At 35.6% G+C, this 12791-nt stretch overlaps 1 protein-coding gene across 2 annotated transcripts in view; it reads left to right on the forward strand.

Annotated features, from left to right (window-relative positions):
• Positions 1 to 12791, forward strand: part of WASF3 (WASP family member 3) — a 75488-nt gene that overhangs the window by 55873 nt on the left and 6824 nt on the right. For both annotated transcript variants that reach the window (XM_054194357.1, XM_054194365.1), the window contains 2 exons: positions 2693 to 2846; positions 4983 to 5100. In XM_054194357.1, coding sequence (XP_054050332.1) covers positions 2693 to 2846; positions 4983 to 5100 — 272 coding nt within the window. The remainder of the gene's footprint in view (positions 1 to 2692; positions 2847 to 4982; positions 5101 to 12791) is intronic.

Raw genomic sequence — 12791 nt, forward strand, 5'->3', positions numbered from 1 at the left:
TCTCTGTCTAGCTCTGAGAGCTGTAACGTGCATGTTTGCTTCCATGTTCAGTTACATGTCTGAGCCAACCACTGTGTGTACTCCCTGTTTAGATGACTCCTGACATTTAGTAAAATGTAAAAGCTTGTTATATCAGGACAGTAGAGTAATATTTACTTAGTAGTAGTTAATGCTACTTATGATGTCATAGAATCATAGAATGCTTTGGGTTGGAAAGGACCTTAAAGATTGTCTGGTTCCAACCCCCCTACCATGGGCAGGGACACCTCCGCTAGATCATTTTACTATATTTAATAGTAGTATTTATATAGTTCATATATTATTTTATATTTGTATAGCTTATATATTATATTCAATACTACTATTAAGCCTTCCATTTTTAGCTTGTTACTGTCTGGAAATTATTACATGCCTGATTTTTTTCTGGTTTTGGGACACAGAAATCACAGTTGATACTCCCACTTTTCTTTTGCCATCTTAGAGGTAAAGAGCTATATGGGAATATAAACCAAGCTATTATAACTACTATTCAGATTAGTTTTTGAGGCATATTGCGGCGGTAATATGAGCAAACTAGATGATATTCATACACTGTACTTTCTCTGTGCTGAGGTGGATGACGTCAGTCTTCATGACTTTCGAGTCCAACGTTTTTGGAAATGCAGTCCTCATCAGAGGTCGCTTTTGCTTTTGTGTCTTTTTTTTAATGTCTCATTTGTATTATGCAATACCTCTTGGCTAGTTTCCAGAGTTTGCAGAGTAATTAAAAGCAGCCTGTTGGGAAGGGAGGCTAGTGTATGGACTGAGAATTTAATCAGTTCTTATTTTAAATTGACAGCATACTCTTGCATTGCTAATGGTCTTTCCCATTAATAAGCTATGTATACAAACTGCTGTCACTATAGTGTCAGGAAGAAGTTTTATTAGCTATTTAGCTGTAGAAGTTGAAACCTTTATAATAATTCATTGTACTGTCACTAATACTCAGTGTATTTCTGGGTAGCTTAGGCATTTAAGCATAATGTCATTTGCTAGGTTGATTTTAAAAAACCCTTTAGATTTAATTGCATCAGTAATTTTTTTACATTCTTAGGTATAACTAAGATGTAGTGTTTATATAAAAATATATGTAACTAATACTACAGTTGAAAAAAAAACATTTTAAAATAATTGACATTTTCAAAAGAATATAAATAACTTACACTCAAAAGCCCCATAAAAATGGGATTTGTGCTCTTTTGAATGTCTTCCTTCAAACAAGAATGTAACAATTCAGATAAATACATCTGAAAAAACACCTGAAATACCTTACTGGTTTCCTTAAAGGCAGGTTTAAATAGAAAGTAGTTTCTCAAAAATGGTGTTCTGATACTTCACATAATGCGGATGGGGGAAGGACAATTTGGAATGAAATCTTCTACTTCTAATTTTTTGCTCTTTTAAAAGCTACGGAACAATTTAAGTGATCTAAGAGCTCACCACAGATGATAAAAATAGTTGGGTGGAGAAGTCTGAGTGGGATTTGTTTTTTTCCATCATGACAAAGGATAACTGTGTACCTTATAGGGTCTCTATCAAACTTCATGCCTTTCTGGTTCTGCAGGTGGTCAATATATTAAACTTCTGCCCAGTGACATTCTCACTGTTTGTTCTTGATAGTTGATAAACACTAGATGAAATGTCAATGGGAATAAAAAGAAAACAAGCCTGTGCATTTTGTTTGCACTACTCCTACACCTTACACGTTTGTAAAACAGTTGGATCAATTCAAGAAGTGGTTAGTGTCATTGTAGACAAGCCAATGAAGACTTCAGTGTTCTGTTCAACTGCAGTCAAAACCCTGTATTTCAGGTTGCCTAAGAATGGAAGATAATGTGGAGGGCTTACTGCCACTTCTAAATTGTGATTGGCATTATCTGGATCTTTTTAGCAATGCTCACTCCATCTCAGGAAAATTTATATTAAGAATAAAACAATTTCTTGCTAGAAGTGACAGGAACAATTAAAAGCAACTTAATCTTTCATTTGAAAGGAAAGAATGAAAAGGCTAGTATTGTTTCCCCCAGAACTGTATATGCGAAAAGATAAAATAGAAGTGTGTTACTGGGCTGTATAAAGAAGGTAAGTATTCCTCTCTATAGAGAGATAAGGAAAACTTAAGATCGAGGGATGTCCAATTATGTGGAAAGATGTTGGAGTTGAAAGATGGTAAAGGATGTGGAACTCTCTCTTGCAGGAGGTTGTGGAGGCCATAATTCAATTAAACTTTGAATGGGGTTGAATGTATATGAATACCACATGTAATGATAAAACGCGCTGTGTCAGAGGAATACCAGACCTGGTGTTTCAGGCTTGAAGCCAATCTTTCTGCTATTAGGAGTGCAGGTTAAACCTCATAAAAAGGGGAGATCCTTGGACATCCGCATGGTACAGGACATTATCTTCCAAGGCAGTCCATGGTCCCATTATTTTAAGTGAGGTTCTGGACCAAGTGGGACTTAAATCTGATTTATTATGGTAATTCTTACATGCCTTTGTACTTAAATGTCATCATTATCCACTAAAGAAGAATCTTCCAGTTTTCCTTCTGTATTTTGCTGAAAATATTTTAAATAGCTAGTGTAAAATGGAGTTTGTTTATCCACTTATGTTAATTTCAGACCTGTGATAAATGTATTTTTGTTTCTAACAGTATCGTTACAGGATATCAACATGAAAAAAGCATTTAAGAGCTCAACAATTCAAGATCAGCAGGTAGTTTCAAAGAACAGCATTCCTAACCCTGTGGCTGATATTTATAATCAGAGTGACAAACCACCACCTCTGAATATTCTTTCACCTTACAGGTATGGAAATATTAATTGTCTATGTTCTTGTATTTTGCCCGTTATCTCCTATTTGTATGCAGAGAATAATTATAGCAGAAGGAAAAAGCTGTGTTGGTTGTTGAGATTTGTTTTTTCAGGGACTTTCCTGTTCATGGAAACAAAAAATTGCTGTTACCACACTTAAAATTGTAAGGTGTACCTGACAAAAAATCATCATATTTCAGCTAAGTGTTACATGGCAGCACAGGATCAGACAGCAAGGGCTATTGATTATGTAAAACGCGAAAAGAAATTTAATAATTTACTAAACTGCTGTGTTTGGTTAATTTATCCAGAAAGCTGGATTTGTTGCTTTTGCCTTCCCTCCATTCTCCCTGTTCCCCCCAACATACACAGCTGTGTGCACACGCAATCTTTGCCTTTTCTTTTCCTGGTTACTTATTGGTGAATAAATGAGCAGCAAGCAGGACTTCCTTTCCTGTTTTCTTTTCTTGTTTCTTGAATTTTATTGTTGCTCATGAAATGAATATAATTTGTCTGTCTGAAGGGTTGTGGACAACGCCTTTTTACTGTGTCCTTCAACTTTTGAGAGGTACTAGATTGTGAGGTATCTGTCTGAAGCAGGCGCTCAGTCTGCAGTGAATTATTTGAATTTTTTTTAGGAATGACATAGCAGAGCGTTTGCAGTGTATTTTATTTTTAAGAGCTTTTACATGAAAGGTAAAATTTTTAGATTTGTAGCTGAAGGCCATGTTTTTTGCCACTATTGCAGACAATGATGGTGTTTGATTGTTTGTAGGCATCCAGTTACTAAAAGCTGTTATCGATCAGCTGTTCTGCACAGCTGTGTCCTAATATGTATGTGGATGACAGTGTCAGTGACCTTTATTGTTATTCCTGTTTTATTAGTGATACTTTAGGGAAATTTACTTAAACTATATTTCTTGGTATGTCTTTTACATCTACCAAATTTAAATTATTTGTATTTGCCTTCGACAAAGCTTAAACAAATTTCAGATTGTAGTCTGTCTGAAGCTGGAGGGGTAGAAGAGTGGCCTCAGTGCCCCTGTCAGTAGGTTAGATGTTTGTAGCGAGGAGATCTAGCATGCTAAAAGTAAGGGGTTTATGGTTGTATGACCAGACAGTATACAAGATCTACTCTTTGTACTCTGCTTCAGGGGTTATAAGGTTTCCATGTGCTGGATCTCCATCGCTCCTGATCTTGCTGGTAGAAATTAGTATTCAGCTGCCATCAAAATTTGCCCTCAAAAGGAAGAAATTAGGAACCCACAGCCAAAAGGGACTCTGAAGGACACCAATTTAGCAAGCTAGACTGGTGTCACCATCATATACTTTTTGGACCATGCCAGCTGCCCTGCCATGTTGACTCCCCGTGTACCCATTGATTTCCAGGAGTTGAGGATATTAGAAGATTCCCTGTTTCCAGCCATGGGGTCAAATTAAGATTTGATAGCATAACTTTTTTGTGGTTTCTTAGTCTGAGTGTCCCTGGCTCCTGCTGACAATTGGAGCTGACAAGCCCAGATCAGCTCTGTCTCACATCCTCCTAGAGTAGCCTGGTAGGATTCAACCTTTCAGTTGCCACCCCTTTCCTAGCCCTTCCCCTAGTTAGAAGAGTCCCACTGAGAATAGGTGACTGTCTTGTGCTTCCTGTCATAAGGGCAAAGGTACTCAGACCCACCTTGTTCCTAAATCCAGATCTTAAGACCCATCTGGGTTGAGACAAATACTCCTTTTCCAGTTCTTCTGAGACAGCCAAGTTCCATTCTTATGCTCCTCTGTCCTCTGCACACCCTCTCTTGGCACCAATTGTCTTGCAGCACCATCGAATTTCACTCCGGTGAGGTGGCTGATCCAGGAGCCTGGTCAGCTCCTGCTGAGCTCTGATGAGGCAGAGCCTGGGAGCATGTTTCGCGAAAGGTTGTGTATTCCACCCTTTTCCCCCTCAAATTCTTGGCATGAATCAAGCCAAATGTAAGCTGTAAGTACCAAGAGTGGCATTTAATGCACTTGGCATGCTATCATCCTATAATGCAAAAAAGATTAAGCTTGGATGATCGTCAAAGGTGAGTTTTGTTGATTTGAAAAATACTAATTCATATTTTCTGAGCTTTTCTTCTACTGTATTTCCAGGGATGATAAGAAAGATGGATTGAAGTTCTATACTGATCCTTCCTATTTTTTTGATCTTTGGAAAGAAAAAATGTTACAAGATACTGAAGATAAGCGAAAAGAAAAGAGGAGACAAAAGGTAAAAGCAGAAACATAATAGCAAATGTGTGCATTACAGTTTTGTGTACGGTTGTCCAGGCATAAAAATTGCTAGGTCATACTTAGTTTGTGTGCATGGAAAGACTATTCCTCTTTGTGTGGCTGTAGATTCAGTTGGTTCAGTTTTTATAGCTCATACTGTCTATTTTAAGAAGTTGGCAAATTGAATTTTAGGAACTGTATTTATCTTCTTAATTTAGGAATTGTAGTTATCTTCCAAGATACTTTCTTTAATCCTTTGCCAGCATCTGCTTATTAGTACTCAGCAAAATGGCCCTGTTGTGCTTTGGAAAAAGACACTGTGACTTGGGGGTGGGGAGAATTTGAATTATAGTTTCCTTTATTTCCATAGTTCTTTATCCAGCAGCATCAACTCCTGTAGCGAAACATGAGCTTATCCAGAAATAAATACTTCGTTGAGGTTTTTAATTCCTTGATAGTAACTCTTCACTTTTTTTCTACACCTGTTACAAGTTAGTAAGATGATAATACACAGCAAAATTACTCTGTAGCTCAGCAACAAGAGAAGATTAATTTTAGGAGAAATATTCTCTGTTTCTTCTAAGTTCAAAACCATAAAAAAAGACTTTTTCATAGTGTCTTCAGTCCTTCTGAAATATCTTCAGCAGTTTGAGCCAAGATGTGTGTTGTGATGCAATCAAGATTTTCGTAATGGATTTTAGTTTTGAATGAAGAAATCAGTTGCTACTTCTGTGCTTCTTTGCGGTCAATGTATTTTATCAAATCTGAGGGCTTTAAGATTTTTGAAGATAATTATGAAAAAAAAATTGAAGAAGGAGAGTTTGAAGCAATGACTGCCTATCTTATCTGGCAGAAGGTGCCCTTTTAGATAGGTTCAGTGAGAGATAAGGGATTTAAAATAAAAGGAATCCAAACAAGATGCACAGACTGCTCAGAGGAAATAGAAGGAAGCTACTTAATTTTTAGTACACATACACACACATGTGTGTGTATGTACACATACGCATATATATCATATTTATCAACATACCTATATATGTTTATATATAAACAGGTATTCTACTATATCAGCATATATATACATGTATTGTACACATGTCATATATACATGCTGTCTAATATGTGAATATACATGTGAATGTGTATTTGTGTATATACATTGTGTGTGTAATACATGTGTGTGTATATATGGTACCTGATAAGAAATCAAATTGTAGGGCATGACTGGGAAGTTTTACTATTCTGTTTTTATAAAATTCTATGAATTCCTTGTTCTGTTGCTAGACAAAAATTTATGACTACAACATTTTTAAACAAAACACAAAGACTTGGTTTAACTAAAACATTTCGTGAATTCATGATTTTCAAAGTTCTGGAAGAGATAAATCATGAGTTCCTGCTAGGAGTATGAGACAAAAATGTTTTCTGTTTTGGCAGGTATTTCAGCATTGAAATATTAAATAGAGTTGAAAAAGTTGAGTAAGCATTTTCAGTGGAAGTTACTGTCTAAAGCAAAGTATTGGAAAATATTCAGTTTGTTATTTGTATAATTATATACAAATGTATATGCAAGAATATAATCCCACTATTATCCTCTGTATGATAAGTCACAGAGCTGATTAGAAGACTTGAAATAATTAAAGCAGCTATCATTCTCTGGTTTAGTTATTTTTTTAAAATTCCGTTCAGTATTTCTTTATGAAAAATATATAGGGATGATTGCAGCCTTTGGATTTTTTTCCTCCCACCTTTTTCCCTTCAAATTTAGATCTCGTCACTAGAGAGGGATAAACGGAAACTATCAACTGCTATTTTTTCCCATTCTGATTTAATATTAAAAAGGACAAAACACAAAAGCTTTTGAAAAAACTTTAACAGAGTATCGCTTGAAAAATTTTTGATAGCTTTAGAGAGATTTTTACAAAACCACTTTATATATAAACTTGCTTTTAGACTATGTTTTAGGCAACACATCTCACTTATTTCCATCTATTTTTGTAGATTTTAATTGTCTTATTACAGTCTACAAACCAGATGTAAAATTGCTCAATTCTAGCCCTGTAGGATTATAGCCGTACATCACAGAAATACCCCGTGATGAGCTGTAACGGAAGTGCTATTTGATCTGATTAAATACATGACAAGACCAACTAAGAAGAAAGCAGCATAGATTTGAGTTTCCGTGGGTAGGTGTCACTTTGACAGGAGGAAATCTGGTTTTTGTCTTTGCAAAACCTGGTGTGCAAATTAGCTTTTTCTCATCTGGAACCTTTAGAGAGCTGGAGGGTTTGGGTGAGATGTCTCACAGGCACCATTTGTTCCACAGGTTGCTTAACAGGCTGTCATTTTCTTTTGTTCTTGTCCTTATAATAGCAGTGACCAGGAATGATTCCAGAGCGTCTATTAACAATTTTGTGGCTCAATTTGTATTTTGAAGCTACTGAGTGAGAATTCCTTATGTGATTTGTATTCTACAGAAGCTCAAAATATGAAAGTTGTTGAGAAACTGTGCAGGTGAAATACATGTGTATTGTTTAGCAAATTACAAACTAGACATCCAAATGCAGTCCTACTCAGCTGACCAAATACAGCTGGTTTTTAGCCTCAATTTTTCAGGTAGTCAGTGAAGCCTTGAGAGTACTCCTTGCACCAGAGAATCAGTTTTCCAGTATTATTTTGGTAATTTGCCTTAACTGCTTGAGCTGTTGCGGCAAAAGGTTTGTGAGGAGTTTGATATTTGAAAGCAGGAAAATTATACTTACATATTGTTTCTGTATTCAGTTTAACTGAAGAAGTCTAACACAAGCATTCCTTGATTTGGCTCTTTCAGGTGAACTTTTTCTCCAAAGAAAACTGTAATTTTAATTCTTTAAGTTTACAATCTGTGGTGTAGTCTCTGGGTTTTTTTTTTACTGTCAGACTCTTAGTAGATCAGTGCCTAAGAGTTCAGTGAAGTTAGTTTTGACTCTTCAACGTATCAGTAATATTCTGAATTGAATGGCTATAGTAGACCAGTTGCTAACCATTGGTTAACGAAAGGAAAATTGTTCTACTTTGCTTTTTATTGTTCCCCATTTTTTCTGAGGGATGATTAGTTATTTAAATAAGTAGAAATATTTAAATTTGGAGGGCATACATTTTTTGAGGACTTGTGATTGGTAGGATCTTGTAAATTGTGAAGTCAGGAAAATACTCTAGGCTCATGCTTCCAGTTTTTTGAAAGTATTGCAAATACTTGCTGAAGCTACTTTCTATTACTAGCTCTAATTCTTTATTAAGACGCTTGAAACATCATTTGCTAACTCTTGATGCAAATACCAAACTTAAAATTAACCTAACGCTGTTTGAGGGCTCTAATACATTTGTTGTATTTGCTGAAATCGCTTCCTGCTGACAGCTGAATGATGTACCTATTTTCTGACTTAACCTACAGCATCCACTTGTCTGCCACAGCTTCTGTTACACTTGGTTAAGGGAAGTAACTCTTCTTAATATTGCTTAACTTTCCTAGGAAAGGTTTCTAACTGTAGTTATTTTGAAAGGCTTCAGCTCCCCTAAAAAAACCTCTGTTGTAATTGTCCTAGGTATTAAAACTAGAGCTGTCACCATTGTTTGTCAAGATAATGACGGCATTCCTGGAACAACTTAAAACTACTTAGAGGTGTATATATAGTTTTGTCAGCTGCTAATAATTGGCTTGCCCCACTGTTTTGGAAGAAATGAAATGGTTTAGAGATGTATGTATATAATATTTGATTCTAAAACCAATACAAGTAGGGTTTAGTACTGTCTGAATAAAAAGGGCGTCAGCATATTTATTCATTAGCACACTTACAGATGCTGGTTTGGAACACCCTATCCAGCTGGAATCAGATCCAATAAAAACAAACTAAGCTTTGTGTTTATTTTGTGTTGTTTATTTATACGTGCATATGTTTTTACTTTTTTCATAAAAAACATAGCGATCTCTCTAAAACCCAATTTTTAAATAGGTGGTTGTATGTAAGCAGTCATGTAAGCACTCCTTATGGTATAGGAATTATCTCAAAATGACTGTCTTCTGAGCAGCATCATACATTAGTCAAAAGGTGGATATTTACTTTATCTAGAGACTTGCATGAAATATGTAGTTGTGACCCTTAGAAAATGGAGTAACTATTCTGTGAGAAAAGAAAACTAAAGCATATTTTTGGTTAACCAGAAGGCTTATTTGTACTTTCCCCTGCAACGATTTAGTAACAAAACCTTAATAAATGAACCAGGATAAAAGTGACAAAACAAATTTAATTTTGTGGCAATCAAATGAAAGACAGATGTAAAGCCTTTAACAAGCACATATTCAACTATGGTGGTTAGCAAAACTTTTTATGTATTTAAACTGAAGCATGACTGAATCTGTCTCCCTTCTGCTCCAATTCCTGTATTGGGAAGTTTTCATGTGAAGAAGTGGTATTAAAGGAGAGAGTGAAGCCTTTCATAACCTGGATAAAAAAGGGTGTGATTCTAAAAAGTTTGGAGAGGAAAAAGATTTTCTAGGAAGTAATTAAGAACGAAGGTGATGATCTTTACTTAACATGAATCAGATCAAAAATCTACTCACTGCAGGGGCCAGGAGTGAGCAAGTGTTGTCGGAACATTTGGATGTTGAACTTCAAAAAGACTTCTCTCTGTCATTCTTAATGTTAGCAGATGTGGATCAGCAGGTCCCTAGTATGGACATGCATGAACAAGGAAGAGATCCAAAACATGGGCAGGCACGCCATTCAGTAGATTTATTTTTTTGTTAGTTGTATAACGACAATTACATTATTTTGAAATTATTTGCTCAGTGCTGTTTGACAGTTGAAGTAAAATATCTGTTCATCTGTGATGTACTTTTTTCTTTTTGGTGAGACTGTCTTTCCAACTATTATCACTTACTTTGACGGCAGAGATTCCCCAATAAAATGCTTGTATATCAGTATTTTACCAAACTCTTCTCTAAATGCAATTGAATATGGGTGTATTCTCAGAATATCAATATAATTATTTTCTGAGAAACTATTTTTCTAGCAGCCAAAAGTCCCATACTGACTTATTAATAGATAAAACATGTTTAACGTATTTTTGAATTAGTATTCTAAGATGTGGGCTCTAGAGCTGACTAAAAAAATAAAATTAAATATTATTACATCTCATAAATGTTGAGAGAAAGAGTAGCACATAAATACCCTTCCCACTGTTAGGAGATCTTACTGATAGATAAACACTGACATTGCTTGGGCCTGAAACTATATAGAAAGATTTAAAAAACTAAACAGACTGATTTGTCATGAAGCCATCAAGCTGTAATATATTATTACCGGCCTGAATATTAGTGACACATTGCAGAGAGGATTAGCATCATTCATTTTTATGTAAGATAATGGGATACAATGATGAGGAAAAACTAGGAGGAATTTTGGTAGTTAATCAGATCTAAGAAGGGAGAGGAAGTTTAAAAAAAAAAATCATTTCACATAGACTATGAAATAGGGAAGTGTTTCTAATTTTTCTATACTTCCCCAAAGTCTCAGGTGATTGTGACCCTAATGAATAACAAAAATAACCCTGATCATATGTAACATATTTGCATAAGATTGATTTGCAGGAGAAGGAAATGACAAGTTCTTCAGGATGGTCTAAATAAATGACATAGAATGTCAGAAGTAGTTAAATTTTCTGGCTTTTAAAATCAGTCACACTTCTGTATTGGGAAAGCCAGTAGGTCGTTATCACATGAGCATGTGCATCCTACAGAAGAAGGGCAAAGCTGCAGTCTTAGTACTAACGAGGTTTGTAGTGTAAGGAGATATTCTCAGTGCAGAGAGATTTTATGAAGACTTGGCTTCATCTGTAAATCTGGTCTTATTTTCGTGCACTCTAACTGCATTTTAACCAGCTTTTTTCCTTTCCTTTTTTTTCTCTCTTTGCATGCTTTATTTCTTTTGTTTGAACATTAGGAGCAAAAGCGCATAGATGGCACCACCCGTGAGGTGAAAAAGGTTAGAAAAGCCAGGAACAGACGCCAGGAGTGGAATATGATGGCATATGACAAAGAGCTTAGACCTGACAACAGGTTGTCTCAAAGTGTGTACCATGGAGCATCTTCCGAGGGATCACTGTCCCCAGATACTAGGTCTGTTTATGGCAAAGACGTTTGTTATACCACAGTTGTATGTTCAGAAATACTGAGTAGAATTAGGTGTTTTTACAGGTTGGGAATAGCTAGAAGAGAGAAAACATACAATGCATCTTTTAAAGTTCTTCTCAACATTATTTTAAAGCATAAATAACGTAACAAATTCTGTGATGATTTTTTTCTTCCTCAGCTTCAGATGAGCGTTTTGTCATCATAATGTTATACACTGTAGTGAAATAAGTGTTTGTTGCATGCTTTATAGTTGATCTTGAGTAGCTGTAGTTACAAAAGCATTTAAGTCTGCCTGTACTAGATAATGTCAGTACCTCTTCCTTCCCGTCTAGTTTGTCGTATGTTATGCTGCTTGTAGCTTAATAAATATTTTTCCGTGATCTACTCAGTCGAGCATACTTTCACCTCTAACAGAATGCTTTAATGGGGGAATAGTTCAGCTTTATTGATGTTATGTTTGTCTAAAAAGCAAGCTACAAAACTAGATGCAACATTATTGCCTGAAGTAGCAGAAATCTCTGCTTAGAGACACGCATTCATCTTTGTTGAGTAGGATTCCCCTTGAGCTCAGTGGGAGTTACTTTCTCCTGGTGTGCACGGAGGTCTGAGTTCTCACTAAGCTGGTCTCACTAGAGGATTTTCCCACTTATTTCATTTTCTCTGTCGTGGTTAATTGCTAGCAGTAATGTTAGGAATAAAGAGAATCTTGAATGGCTGGGTTGAGGAAGCAGCCACCACTGCAAAAGTGTGGACCAATACCTTTAGTCTGCTGTCCAGTGGAGATTAATTTAAAAAAAAATAATAATCTGCTCAGAACTTTGTATATGTACTGTTTTGGTCTTTGTGAAGAGTAATCCTCTTGTAATTGAAAGAAATTTTTAAAAATTGCTACTGCTGTTTCAATAATATATTTGGACCCCCCTCTTTGTCTAAAATCCTTTAATCACCAATTTTTACTTTATTTTTTTTAGTTTCAAATGCAAAATATTGTGTCCTGTTTGCCAGTCTGTAGTGTTTCACTGAGACTATGCTTTCTGTAGGTTGATCTGGTAAAATGACATTGATGTTCAGCTGTCAAGTGCAAGATGTGGATTTTTTTGTCATGAATTCTGCGTTTCACACATTTTGATTCTTTTTCTAGCCTTAACACCTTGCTTCCAGGATTCCCAAGTTTAAATAATCATATTGAAGTGTTTTGCTTTTATATCCCAGCAATTTCAATGTCTATGTGAATGCTTGCAGATATCCATAGTATTTGCAATCTGTAGGGTTTTTTAAGCAGAAATTGTAGGATGCATCATTATGTTGGATATAGATGTTCTAAGATGACAGATATCTTGTACTTATATAAGCCTCTATCAAATTCTGTAATGTATGGAGAACTTTCAATCACTGATACTTTATTCATTGAAATTTAATCCTGAAGTCTGTTTTACATGCATGAAGGGTTAATTTTGTGAGTGGTAGTGAGGTGGAGAGAAGGCTTTCGAATTTTTGTGTTGTGTTAGTCTTAGCTG

This window comes from Rissa tridactyla, chromosome 1, assembly GCF_028500815.1.
Source record: "Rissa tridactyla isolate bRisTri1 chromosome 1, bRisTri1.patW.cur.20221130, whole genome shotgun sequence".
Classification (NCBI taxonomy): domain Eukaryota; kingdom Metazoa; phylum Chordata; class Aves; order Charadriiformes; family Laridae; genus Rissa; species Rissa tridactyla.